The following is a 13,731-nucleotide window of genomic DNA, read 5'->3' as shown; positions in this document are numbered from 1 at the left end:
ACATCTTCCCACTTGACTCCTGTAAAGAAAATGCTGTTCTCTTTTCTCAGTTCCTTTGTCCCCGCCATATCTGTTCACAGGGTGAGATTTTCTTTTCCGGGGCACCAGAGATGGTCTCCTCCTTCAAAGAATTTGTTTCCCTTCCTCCACCATTGATGCTGATCTCAGTCCAATTAGTTCCATTTCTTGAAAATCCACCTTCACTCCATCTTATAGTCACCTTAACATTGACAAAGTCCCTCTTGTCCTCACCTGTAGCCCCATGAGCCTCCACATCCAAGGCATCACCCTCAGCAATTCTCTCACCTCCAACAAACAAACACACCTTTATCTCCACCCTCCCCCCGCCAACACTCTGCTTTCCAGAGAGATTTCCCTGTCCATTCGCCCCTCCCCACTAATCCCTTACTTGGAACGTGTCCTTCCAAGCGAGGGAAGTGCTACACCTTCCTATTTACCTCCTCCCTCAGCTCCATTCAGGATCATCATCAGCCCTTCCAGGTGAGGCAACACTGCACCCGCGGGTCTGTTGGGTTCATCTACTGTATCCGGCGCTGCCAGTGCGGCCTCCCGTACATCAGTGAGACCCGATGTAGATTGGGAGACGGCTTTATCAAGCACATTCGTTCCGTCCGCAACGAACTGTATTTCCCGATGACTAACCATTTAAAATCCACGCTTCATCCCAATGTGACATGCCGGTTCATTGCTCTACTAACAAGATGAGGCCACTCTCTGGTTGGAGGATCAACACCTTATATTGCATCTGAGTCACCTCCAACTTGACGTCTTGAGCATCGATTACTTTAACTTCCACCTCAACCTTCTCCTTTCCATCTCCCATTCTGTCCTCCCTCCTCGCTTCTCCTCCACTGCCTCATATTTCTCTCTGGTGCCTCCTCTCCTGCCCTTTCTCCCATGATCCACTCTCCCATGCTGTCAGATTCCTACTTTTCAGCCCATCGCCTTTTCCAAGCAATTGTGTGCTTGTCGGCATCGAGAACAGAATTTTTATCAGTTTTAGCTGAGATAAAAAAATAATAAACATGCGATTCTACTGGAGTGAATGCAGAGGAGAGTCAACACACAATTTGATCGGATGGAAATTTATTAGAAATCAGGAAGTGAGATGTCATTATTTTCCTCGAACAATTTGCACTATTATGCATGAGTGCTGTGGTGTTAAATATTTATTTGTAAAATCTTTGTCTAATGCGACAGACAAGTGCAAGCTTTATTGTAAGTTCGTGTTAACTTTCTTTTCCATTTAATTTTTATGCAAAAGACTAAAGTAGGAAATGAGTGGCATTTTTGCCGATTTGGTCTTGAATGTCCCCAGAACCTGTCTTGCTTTCTCAGACCGAAAAGGGTCTGGCGGTGACGAGTGCGGGAATATGGTGGAAAGCTGAAAATAAAAGGTAGGATGAGTTTAATAATCGGTAGGAGTGGAGTCGCGGGGTGCGGGTGTCGGAGAGTCTGTTCCTGTGCTGTGTTTCTCTCGGGTACTAAACCAGATTTACTCTCCCCGCTGCCACGTTCTCTGATGACTGCCGGTTCTGTAGAGTCAAGATCGAAAACATTGCGACCGCCTCCGAGAAGAGCTCAGATATTTTTTTATTAATTAGTTGAATAATTGACGTGAGCGGATATTTTGCTGCGCTGATGAACTGCTCTCTGAACTTGGACTGCTTTACTCCATAAACAAACGTGTTTGTGCAAAAACATAATATCATCAGCATGTCTCCGGTGTGTTGAAAAATGTGTTCAGAATCATTTTAATTATTTGTGTAGCCCCGTTGGCCAGCCTCAGGGTCGCTCAGCTCGCCGTCGTCTGGGGAAACAGCCCTCAGCCCCGCCAAACTAGATGATTGGTTTGTGTGGATGCTGTGTGATATACCCCACCCCGCCCAAATAACAGACAATACACCAGATACGATTAAATGAATTACAGTTTTATAGATATTACTGGAACTATATAATTAATAGAGAATAAAATAAAAGGAAAATAGAAGGCGCCACACCTATGAAAGTTCAATCTCTTAGTGTACAAACAGTTGGAGCTCAGGACCCTCCTCCTTCACCCTGCGTCTCCCCTCGGACCACCTCGACCTGCCGCCTGGGACCAACAACGATGGTCGACTAGACGCTCCACACGCGTCCGTCTCCGTCTCCTCTCCTCGCCGAGCACCCTGGACCTCGGACTCCTGCGCGGGGTCTGACTCTGTTAGCGGACTCACAGCACCTTGTCCATCCTCTGTCTCTCTCTCCCGCCTTCTCCCAAAAACCCACATCACGGTAACAAACAGACACACAGAAAGAATAACATCTATCCCAATTGGTTTGTTCACCCTCTTATCTGTACGTAATCCAATCAAACTGCTAGCGGGAGGACTTTCTCAGCAGTTAACATAACAAAGAAGAAACGCCTTACACTCTTCCCCACCAAATAAAATTTATGTCCTCATGACATTAACAGAGTTCACCATTTCTCCTTATAAAACCCAACCCAGGTGCATAAAGCAGTGACATAACTTCCCAGGGTTGTAGAGATCACACCATTTTCTCCCGGCGCTGTATAAGTCAACCTCTCCAGGGGGTGCCTACTCCCTTGAGACCTCTGTACCTCCTCAGCTGACTCTTCCGGCTCAGACTCCACAGGTGACACCCTGGCCTACCTGTTGGACCCTCACCCTCACTGGGACCCCTCAGCACCTGTGAGCCCTCTGCCTCGGGCTCTGGTTCCACCCTCTCTTTCCCCAATGCCGGCTGTATTTCAGGTGGCTCCTCAGCACCCTCCCTCCTCTCCCCTAACTCAGTGGGGGAAGGGCCAGGTGCCTCTTCTTCCGGTACCGGGGAATCAGTGAACGGAAGGAGGTGCCACACGTCCGAATCATCATCTTCCGATAACGTATCCCTTTTCGGAGTGGGGACCAGCCCCGTCCCTTTCGCAGCGGGCTCTTCCCTCGCCCTGCGCCCTTGCAGAGTCCTCATACGAGGCGTAAACTCCCATTCGGGCTCTAGGTCTACCTTCACCTCTCAACCCAGAGGCAACAAGTGGTTCCGATGGAGTACATTGACAGGCCCCCTCCCATCATCGGGTCTCACCCGGTAAACAGGTAGATTCGGCATCTGGCTCTCTACCACATAAGGGGTGGCCGCCCAGTGATCCGCCAGCTTGTGCTTACCAGGTAGTCCTAAATCCCAGATAAAGACCCGGTCTCCCGGCAATAGTTGGGAGAATTTTACTTTCTGATCATACTTCTTATTCCTCTAATTCTGCTTGGTGGCCGCCGTCTCAGCCAACTCGTACACCCTTTTCAACTCTCTCCTTATATCGGACACATACTTCAGATATGGCTTCAAAGGTAATTCACCCGCTTCAGTCCCAAAACACAGGTCAATGGGCAACTTCGCTTCCCGCCCGAACATCAGATAATAAGGCGAGTACCCCGTAGGGTCATTGCGAGTACAATTGTAACAGTGAACCAAATGGCCGATGTGTTGACTCCACTTACTCTTCTGACCGATCGCCACAGTTCCGAGCATGTCCAGCAGGGTCCGGTTAAACCTCTCGGGCTGAGGATCACCTTGCGGGTGATAGGGTGTGGTCCTGGATTTCTCAAACCCAAGCATACCCAGTAATTCATGGATAAGTCTGCTCTCGCAGTCCCGTGACTGATCACTATGGATCCACCGGGGGAGGCCATAATGAACAAAGTACTTCTCCCATAACAGTCTTCTGTGTCTGCAGGACTAGCTGGCGGAGTTTGGTGCAATGTGAGAAAAATGACCGGACATACCAGTTGAATTTCCTGTTGATAGAACATATGGCTGGGAACCAGGGGCTTTTGGCGGGGAGTTGGAGGAGAGACTGTGAGGAGAAACGGAATTCCGAGCCGGCACTATGGTCATGTACTGATGAATTAATCCAGAAAAGATTGGAAGACTTACAAGTTGGGGAAGATCAAGGAAGTGGTCTGACTAAGATGAACAGAAAACCGAGAGCCCAGAGAGGGGAGTTTGACTACACTCCAGAGGAGATGAAGCAAAGGAGGACAGACCTCGGAAAAGATATTATCGACAGTTTAAATGAAGTGGAAAAACTGAAAGTTGACCAAAAAGAAGTCATCAGGAAGAAAAAAACTGGAGGCTGAACATCCTTTACCTGCTGCTTTTCAGGTCAGGGTGGAAGAAGCTGGTGGGGTGCGAGAGGTCCCGGGTTCAAATCCTGGATGAGCCCCCAAATGTAGCCCCCATGGCCAGCCTCACGGTCGCTCAGCTCGCGGTCGTCTAGGGAAACAGCCCTCGGCCCTGCCAAACTGGGTAATTAGTTTGTGTGGATGCGGTGTGACGTACCCCACCCCACCCAAATGACAGACAGTACACCAGATACGATTAAATGAATTACAGTTTTACAGATATTACTGGAACTATATAATTAATGGAGAATAAAATATAAAAGGAAAATAAAAGGCGCCACACCTATCAAAGTTCTATCTCTTCGTGCACAAACAGTTGGAGCTCAGGACCATCCTTCTTCACCCTGCGTCTTCCCTCGGACCACCTCGACCTGCCGCCTGGGACCAACAATAATGGTCGACCAGACGCGCCACACGAGTCCGTCTCCGTCTCCTCTCCTCACTGAACACCCTGGACCTCGGACTCCTGCGCGGGGTCCGACCCTGTTAGTGGACTCTCAGCACCTTGTCCATCCTCTGTCTCTCTCTCTCCCGCCTTCTCCCAAAAACCCACCCATCACAATAACTTACAGACACACAGAAAGAATAACATCTATCCCAATTGGTTTGTTCACCCTCTTATCTGTAACATAATCCAAACAAACTTCCAGCGGGAGGACTTTCTCAGCAGTTAACATAATAAACAAGCTATTTCAATTATAACGTAACAAAGAAGAAACGCCTTACACTTGGATCCAGTCCGGCAATGGTGTAATAAAGGAATTTGGCAACATTCACTGACCACAGGATGATGAAGCTTCCGGAGATGGTGAGAAGTAAGATCACAGACCTCCTCCTGCTCCCCATCTCCGGGTCACTGCAGTTCTCCGCCTTGGTCTGACCCCTCAGCCCCTTACGGACGCGACTGGTCACTAAAATGTGTCTGACTGTCAGAGCGTTGAACAGTAGTATTAACACGAACAGGAGTAATGGCGTGAGGACGGTAGAAAGCCGGTCATATCCCACCCACCCGGGATCCGTATAGTAGTTCGGTATTTCAATACAGTCCCAGGGTTTATTGTCAACCACTCTCACAGGACGATATATAAAGACGAAGGGCACATTGTTAAAACAGAGCAGAACGCCGGTTGTTGTCAGAACCACAGCTGCAGTTTTCCCGGTGCAATATTTTATTTTCCGCTTCTGGCAACAAATGATGACAAACCGATCAAAAGTAAAAGTGACGGTGAACCAGACAGAAATTTCTGTGGCTGCCTCTCCCAGGGCAGAGATCACACTGCACACGGGCGTGATGTCCAGGAAAGTCCCGGGGAGGTAATAATAACTGAACGGCCACAATATCACCGCAAACACGATGATCAGTAGATCCGCCGCTGCCGTAGCTGTCAGCAAAACAGAAAATCTGAAGCAGCACTTCAACACTACGCATGCTGCCAGTTTCAATGCCAAATACCCTGCAAAATCAGATCAACACTAACAAAACATCACAAATATAATAACAGCATAAAGCACTCCATTTCTACCAGCTATAAGTCAACATCTGCACAAGAGAGCACAACAGCTGCATCATTGCATGTGTCATGGGATCTTGCCAAAGCTAAGAAGCCATTCGCTGATGCTGAGTTGATTGAAACGTGTGCAATTGATACAGTTGGCGAAGTTTTAAGTCATGATGAGAAAATGGTTGTGGAGCTATTAAAGACGGTGCCATTGTCGGCTAACATGGCAACAAGAAGAGTAGAGGTTTTAGCGGAGAAGTGTACATTTGTGAGTCATTGTTTTCTTCAAAGAACTCTATCAAGAACCAGGACAGAAACAGACTCTCCAATGCACACCTTGGCCAGTGCCTCAGGATTGCCACAACAGAATACAGACCCGACATCAGAAGGATTACCTCATCCCGTCGCGGTCACTTCTCTCACTGATTGGTGAGTCAATCAATTTATTTTTTCCATTTGTCAATCTTATTGCAGTATAATAATATTACAACAATAATACTGATAATTTCATTTATAGCTACACTTCATACTTCAAATGCTACATAGCTTAATTTAAAAGAAGAAATAGATTAAATGAGAGAAGAGAAACAGTGGAGAAGGCAGTACTACCAAAACTCCGTGTGGAAGATGTGTTCTTTGTGTGGAAGAGAAGTGGTGAAGACTACCATGTTTACTCTGTGTGTGTGTGTGTGTGTGTGTGTGTGTGTGTGTGTGTGTGTGTGTGTGTGTGTGTGTGTGTGTATTTTAACTCCCAGATGAGGTTTCATGTTATGGCCCGGTCCGTGAAGTCCGCATTCCGCTTCACGGTCCGGTCCATGGAGTCGGGACTCCGGGTCTTCCAGCTGTCCCTTGTTTTGGTTGAATTATTTATAGGCACCTGATTCTCAACTTGAGGCTTGGAATATAAGTAGCCTTGGGGTTGAGTGTGGGCTGCTGATTTGTCTTGTCAAGATCCCCTGGGAGCAACCTGCCGATGGAAGGCTGGAGCGGCCACTTGTCATCTTTAGGCCGCGATTGGGGAACCATCCCCTCATTGACCCTTGCTGGCAGTAGTCGGAGCTGTCTTTGCGGTATGGATTCGGCCGTTTCCTGAGCCAGCCGAGTGGTCGTCAGTCACTCCGAGCTAGACAGAGATCCGGCTGTTTCCGTAGCCAGCCGAGTTTGCTGGCCGTAACTGCTACTCGGAGCAACCCCGATGCAGAGATTGAACTGTCTGTCGTTCTTTGGTGTTTGTCTCTTCGTGTCCTTGCCTCTGTGGGGTAAGTCAGGCCGTTCTGCCATTGCCCTGCGGGGGGGGATGTCATGTCTTGTCTTGTCCTCGCCTCCATGGGGTAAGTCAGGACGTTCTGCCGTTGCCCTGATAGGGGGACATGTCTTGTTTTGTCTTTGCCTCTGTTGGGTGAGTCCAGCAGTTCTGCTGTTACCCGACGGATGGTCCTGTCCCACCTTGGTGTGGAGAGGTTGATTCCCGGCATGTCTAAGTATAATCCCGGTTCTACGTCTATGTACTGTCTTCTCTCATGTTGGTGTCGTGTTAAAGATAAGTCCCGGCTTTTCGAAGGATAACTCCCGGCTCTATGTTGATGTACATTTCCCAGTCTGTCTCCAAGTTCCAGCCTCCGAGATATCAGCTTCCACATTCCAAGTCCCAAGACCCCAGCCTGTAGCCTCGAGACCCAAGACCCCTGCCTGCAGCCTCGAGACCCAAGACCCCTCCCTGCAGCCTCGAGACCCAAGACCCCAGCCTGCAGCCTCGAGACCCAAGACCCCAGCCTGCAGCCTCAAGACCCAAGACCCCAGCCTGCAGCCTCAAGACCCAGACCCCAGCCTGCAGCCTCGGGAGCCAAGACCCCAGTCTGTCTCCAAGTTCAAGAGCCAAGACCCCAGTCTGTCTCCAAGTTCAAGAGCAAAGACCCCAGGCCCAAGCGTCAAGAGCCAAAACCCCAGCCACATCCTGTCTGGTAGCCATGTCATGTCCTTGCCTGGTTCTGGGGTCCGAGCCCAAGGCAAGACTCAGGTTCTGGGTCCTTGTCCAGTCTCTGGCTCGGAGTCCATGCCTTGTCTCCTAGTCCATAGTTTCTAGTCGTGGTCCCGCTCTCCCTAGCCCAGGCTCCTAGTTCATAGTTCCTTGTCCGGTTTCCCTGTTTCTTGTCCATGTCTCAGCCCAGGTCCTGCATCCTTGTCCTGTTCCTAGTACTTCAGTGTCTGTGTCTTGCATTTGGGTCCGCTACCATCTCAATGTGACAGCTGACAGCTGCGAGAGCTAGAGTTATAACTAAATGGTTGGTTTTGGACTAATTTTGTTTCAAGAGTGCATTTTTTTCTTGTGTGACCCACAACACAGGCTTTCAGAATCCCAGGCCTATATTATTACTAATAATAATAATAACAATTAATGATTAATGTTAATAGCAGCAACAGCAACATCTGCTCATAAAACAACTTACTGGCGCAATGAAAAAAAAATCCCTGGACGTTGTGGCCCTCGGCTTGGCATGTTTGACATAATTTGGCCCTTGTGGAAAACTAATTGGGGAATCCTGACTCAGATCACATGAACTTATCCCTCTCTGACGCGTGTTATTCTCCCAGCTGGTCTGCATAGATTTATTTGTTACTTCCTCCACGTGGATATTAAAGTTTTCCATTTAGTCCCTGTATTACATTTCCAAATTGCCTCTTCTGCTTTTATACATTTAATTACATCCTAAGTTCCCTGTATTGGGCAAATTTCATTTCTCAATTTTTTAATTTCAGCATGGCGACAGGCATCTGAACCGTTCCTCAGCTTTGGGGTTATCCCGACATAACCGATACAAAAGGGTTCCAACACCCGGCTTATCCAATGTCTGTCCCAATCTTAAAGTGCCAACTCCTTAACTTATCTCTATGTACTAGCCCAGTGTCTTTGCTCTCCACACACACACTTCAGGGTCCTGACCTTTGCGTGGGGGACTTCCCGTCTTAACAACCGGTCTGAGTTGAGATGGACACTGTAATTAACCTTATTTTCGGGGACTCGAACCCCACTATTGGAGGACTCTCACCTCCTTTTCCGAAAACTTGCAGCTCTGAGGACTCTAACCTCCGAACTCCGGGGGACTCGAACCTCCCTGAGACGAATCCGTCGGCGTACTAGTGCGTAAGGTATCCCAGGGATTCCGTCACTACAGAGCTCCAGCGGACAAGGGGTCGACTGAGTGATAGGTTAATGAGAGAGATCAAGTTAAATCTTACCTTGTGGGCCCATCCGTCTCACGTCACCATCACACAACTGATCACTTATTCATTCCGCCTAGGAGCTCCGTTTAAGTTATAATCCCATCCTCGTCACCACGTCATGTCGGTTTGTTTTCTTGAGATTCTTACACAGTTGATACAAATGCAATACGCCAACTTCTGTGGATAGCCAGGATTCTTTATTTAAGCAAGTACAAGCTTTTTGGAGGATCGCTTAACAAACTTCGCAGTACTTGCAGAGCCCTGTCAAGCGATGCTCTTCGAACAGGGGAACAGTCCTCCCTTTTTATAGGGTTTTACACCACAGTCAGTCACGTATACAAGATACAATTTTTAGCTACTCCCACAGTCACGTGCCTGGCGACACTAATAGTACGAGACAAAGATACTTCAGCACCTAAAGCAGAAGCAAAGGTCATCCACCCAAGTACTATGTGTGCGATTAGTATCAAAATTCTTGCATGTCATCAGCACAAATTAACCCTTTAAAATCTCAATAGTACTTGACAAAGACCACGTAATCACCTGAGAGCATCTAATTTCCAGCAAGTTATCAGGACAAATTATCCTTTAACATCTCATCTGTTGGGTGGAAGAGTGAGGGAGTCCTTTCCCACAGTCTGACAGGTGAACGGCTTATCTGCAGTGTGAACTTGCTGGTGTCTCTGTAGGTCAGATGACCGAGCGAATCCCTTCCAAGTCTCAACAGATGAACTGCTTCTCCCCAGTGTGAACTGACTGGTGTGCCAAGAGGGAGGATGACCGACTGAATCCCTTTCCACAGTCTGAGCAGGTGAACGGCTTCTCCCCAGTGTGAACTCGCTGGTGACTCTGTAGGTGGGATGATTGAGTGAATCCCTTCCCACAATCTGAGCAGGTGAATGGCCTCTCTCCAGTGTGAACTCGCTGATGTACCTTCAGTTTAGATGATGATGTGAATCCCTTCCCACAGTCTAGGCACGTGAATGGCCTCTCTCCAGTGTGAACTCGCTGGTGTCTCTGTAGGTTGGATGACCGAGTGAATCCCTTCCCACGGACTGAGCAAGTGAATGGCTTCTCTCCAGTATGAACTCGCTGGTGTCTCTGTAGGTTGGATGACCGAGTGAATGTCTCCGCACAGTTTGAGCAGGTGAATGGCCTCTCCCCAGTGTGAACTCGCTGGTGCACCATTAGGGTGGATAACTGAGTAAATCCCTTCCCATACACTGAGCAGGTGAACGGCCTCTCCCCAGTGTGAACTGACTGGTGTGCCAGTAGGGTGGATGACTGAGTGAATCCCTTCCCGCAGTCTAAGCAGGTGAATGGCCTCTCTCCAGTGTGAATTCGCTGGTGCAGCATTAGGGTGGATGACTGAGTGAATCCCTTCCCACACAATAAGCACGTGAATGGCCGCTCCCCGGTGTGAACTCGCTGATGTACCTTCAGTTTAGCTGACCGAGTGAATCGCTTCCCACACAATGAGCAGGTGAACGGCCTCTCTCCGGTGTGAACCGGCTGGTGAGCCATTATGTCAGATGACCGAGTGAATCCTTCCCCACAAATTCAGCAGATGACCAGCCTCTGCCCAGTGTGAACTGACTGGTGTGTCCACAGGTGGGAAGACCGACTGAATCACTTCTCACACACAGAACAGATGAACAGCCTTGCCCAGTGTGAACTTGCTGATGTACCTTCAGTTCAAATGATCGAGTCAATCCAACCCACTGTCTGAGCAGATGAATGGGATCTCTCCTGTGTAAAATGACGGGCGTGCCAGTCGGTCAGATGAGCGAGTGAATCCCTCCCTACGGTCTGAGCAGGAAGGATGATCGAGTGAATCCCTTGCTCCACTTCTTAAATATCTGGACAGAGACAGCAAAACTGGCGTGTTGTGTTTGAGATTCCTGTAGACAAATTCCTTGTTATTTTTAACCTGTAAAAAGATTCACAAAATCCATCAATGGGTGTAGGACAACATTTCAGAAGAGATCATTTGATTTGCCAAGGTGTGATCTGACATCACACTGTTACAGTGAAGTTCAACCCAAGTTGGAGAGAGAAATCATCTTCTAACTGGGCACTGTGCTGGTATCTGGGATGACCAACAAACTTTCTGATGCTTTTTCTGTCTCTATAAGAATGGGGCATTTCTGCTGTCTCCAATCTGTGACCTGGCTCAGTTTGACTCTCTCCATTGGTATTATTCCCTGTTCCCACTGAGCTGCATGGGCGCCTGGGCCCACAGTAACTGAAACACTCTCACACAAATAGCCTTTCTTGACGTGCAGCTGGGATTTTCTTTTATGTACTGTTAATTTAAAGTGCCACAGTTTTAACGCCATGTAAATATCTCCTACTGAGATGTATGGTTGGTCTGCACAGCTGCTGAATGGAATTACAGTGAATATCAGCACAAACATGAGGAATTCTCCTGACGAAGGGTCTCGGCCCAAAACGTCGACTGTACCTCTTCCTAGAGATGCTGCCTGGCCTGCTGTGTTCACCAGCAACTTTGAGAGTGAATATCAGTATTATTTAAGATTCTTCTCACAGTCATAGAAAAGAACAACACAGAAACATGTCTGGCCCATCTAGCTGGTGCCGAGCTATTCAAACTTTCTACTCTCATACCCCTACCATCCAGGTACCGATACGAAGCTCTTAAATGTTGAAATTGAGCTTGCAGGCACCACTTGTGCTGGCTGCTCATTCCACACCCGGATGACCGTCTGTGTGAAGAAGTTTCCCCTCATGTTCCTCCTAACGTTACACCTTTCACCCTTAACCCATGTAGTCTCACCCAATATCAGTGGTAAAAGCCAGCTTTAATTTACCCTGTCTATACCCCTCATAACTGTGGTATACCTCCATCAAATCTCTCCTTAATCTTCTACATTCCAAGGAATAAAGCCATGACCTGTTCAATGTTTCCTTATAACCCAAGTCCTCCAGACCTGGCAACATCCTTGTGATTTTTTTCTGAATTTTTTCAACCTCTTTTGCATCTTTCCTGCAGGTTGGTGACCAAAACTGCAACAATACTCCAAATTAGGCCTCACCAATGTCTTGTACAACGTGAACAATACATCCATCTCCTGTACTCAGTACTTTGGTTTATGAAGGCCAACATGCCAATATCTTTCTTTCCGTCCCTACCTAACTGTGACACCACTTTCAGTGAATTATCGACCTGTATTCCCAGATCCCTTCCTTCTACAGCTCTCCTCAGTGCCCTACCAGTCACTGTGTAAGATCAAGGTCCTACCAAAATGCAACACCTCGCAATTGTCTGTATTAAATTCCGTTCTCCATTTCTCAAACCATTTTTCCAGCTGGTCCAGATCGCACTGCAAGCCATGATAGTCTTCCTCACTATCCACAACACCACCAATCTTGGTGTCAGCCACAAATTTGCTGATCCAGTTAACCACACTATCATCCAGATTACTGATATAGATGACAAACAACAACAGATCCAGCACTGATCCCTGCGGCACACCACAAGTCACAGGTCTCCAGTCAGAGAGGCAACCATCTGCTACCACACTCTGGCATTTCTCAAAGACAGCGTCTCATCCAATTTACTATCTCATCTTGAATGCTGAGTGACTGAACCTTCTTGACCAACCTCCCATATGAGACTTTGTCAAATGCTTTGCTAAAGTCCATGTAGACAACATCCACTGCCTTGCCTTCATCCACTTTCCTGATAACTTCCTCGAGAAACTCCATAAGACTGGGTAGACGTGACCTACCGTGCACAAAGCCATGCTGCCTATCCTTAATCAGTCCACATCTATCCAAATACTTACATATCTGGTTCCTGCACATATGTTCCAATAACTTTCCCACTACTGATGTCAGGCTCACCAGTGTGTAACTTCCTAGTTTATTTTTAGAGCATTTCTTGAACAGCGGAACAAAATTGGTTGCCCTCCAATCCACCAGTACCTCTCCTGTCACTAAGGATGATTTAAATATCCTTGAATGGGCCCCGACAATTTCTGCACTTGTCTTCCAGTAGGTCCCAGGGAACAAATTCACAGGCCCTGAGAATCCATGCTAATTTGCCTTCAGACAGCAAACATCTCCACCTCTGTAATCTGTACAGGGTCCACAAAGGGTCCTGCTTTGCCTCACTTCTAATGACTGTGTCCCTCTCTGGAGTAAATACAGTAAAATCTCCCCCATATATTTTGTGCCCTCGTATGGATTACCATTCTGATCTTACAGAGGATTAATTTTTCCCTTGCAATCTTTTTGCTGTTAACATATCTGCAGAATCCCTGAGGATTCTCCTTCACCTTGTCTGCTGGGGCAACCTCATGCCTTCTTTTACTTCTTTCATAAGTGTTCACTTGAATTTCCTGTACTTCTTAAGTACCCCATTTGTTCCTATCTGCCTGTACCTGGTATGCACCTCCTTTTTATTGATCTAGTGGAGGGGTTGTGGAGACAGATGCTGTTCAGCCCTCAGACAAAGTCAGGAATGAAAAAGTTGAGCATGGTGCAGTGAATATGCTGAGCCCTGTATATTTCAATACAAGGAGCAGCGTAGGAAAGGCGGATGTGTTCAGGGCATAGAACAAATCCTGGAATTATGACACTCGGATCTGGCAACTGTGGACTGGGACAGGTTGCTTTATGGCAAAGGTGTGCTTGGTAAATTGAGGCCTTTAAAGCAAAATTTTGAGAGTACAAAGCGGGTATGTGTTTGTCAGAATAAAAGGTAAAGATAGAAACTGTAGGGAACCTTGGATTTCAAGAGATATTGAGACCCTGGTGAAGCACAAAATGGAGTTGCAGAACAGGGA

At 47.6% G+C, this 13,731-nt stretch overlaps 1 protein-coding gene across 1 annotated transcript in view; it reads right to left on the bottom strand.

The window, feature by feature from the left end:
* The window catches only part of LOC140193874 (uncharacterized), an 81,103-nt gene that overhangs the window by 36,283 nt on the left and 31,089 nt on the right, over window positions 1–13,731 (bottom strand). The window contains 3 exon segments of the mRNA XM_072251010.1: window positions 2,624–3,033; window positions 5,436–5,581; window positions 9,646–10,432. Of these exon segments, the coding sequence (XP_072107111.1) occupies window positions 2,624–3,033; window positions 5,436–5,581; window positions 9,646–10,432 (1,343 nt within the window).

Source organism: Mobula birostris, unplaced genomic scaffold (genome assembly GCF_030028105.1).
Source record: "Mobula birostris isolate sMobBir1 unplaced genomic scaffold, sMobBir1.hap1 scaffold_947, whole genome shotgun sequence".
NCBI classification, from domain to species: domain Eukaryota; kingdom Metazoa; phylum Chordata; class Chondrichthyes; order Myliobatiformes; family Myliobatidae; genus Mobula; species Mobula birostris.
The sequence above is the reverse complement of the archived record's forward strand: the minus strand, read 5'-3'. Positions and strand labels throughout refer to the sequence as shown.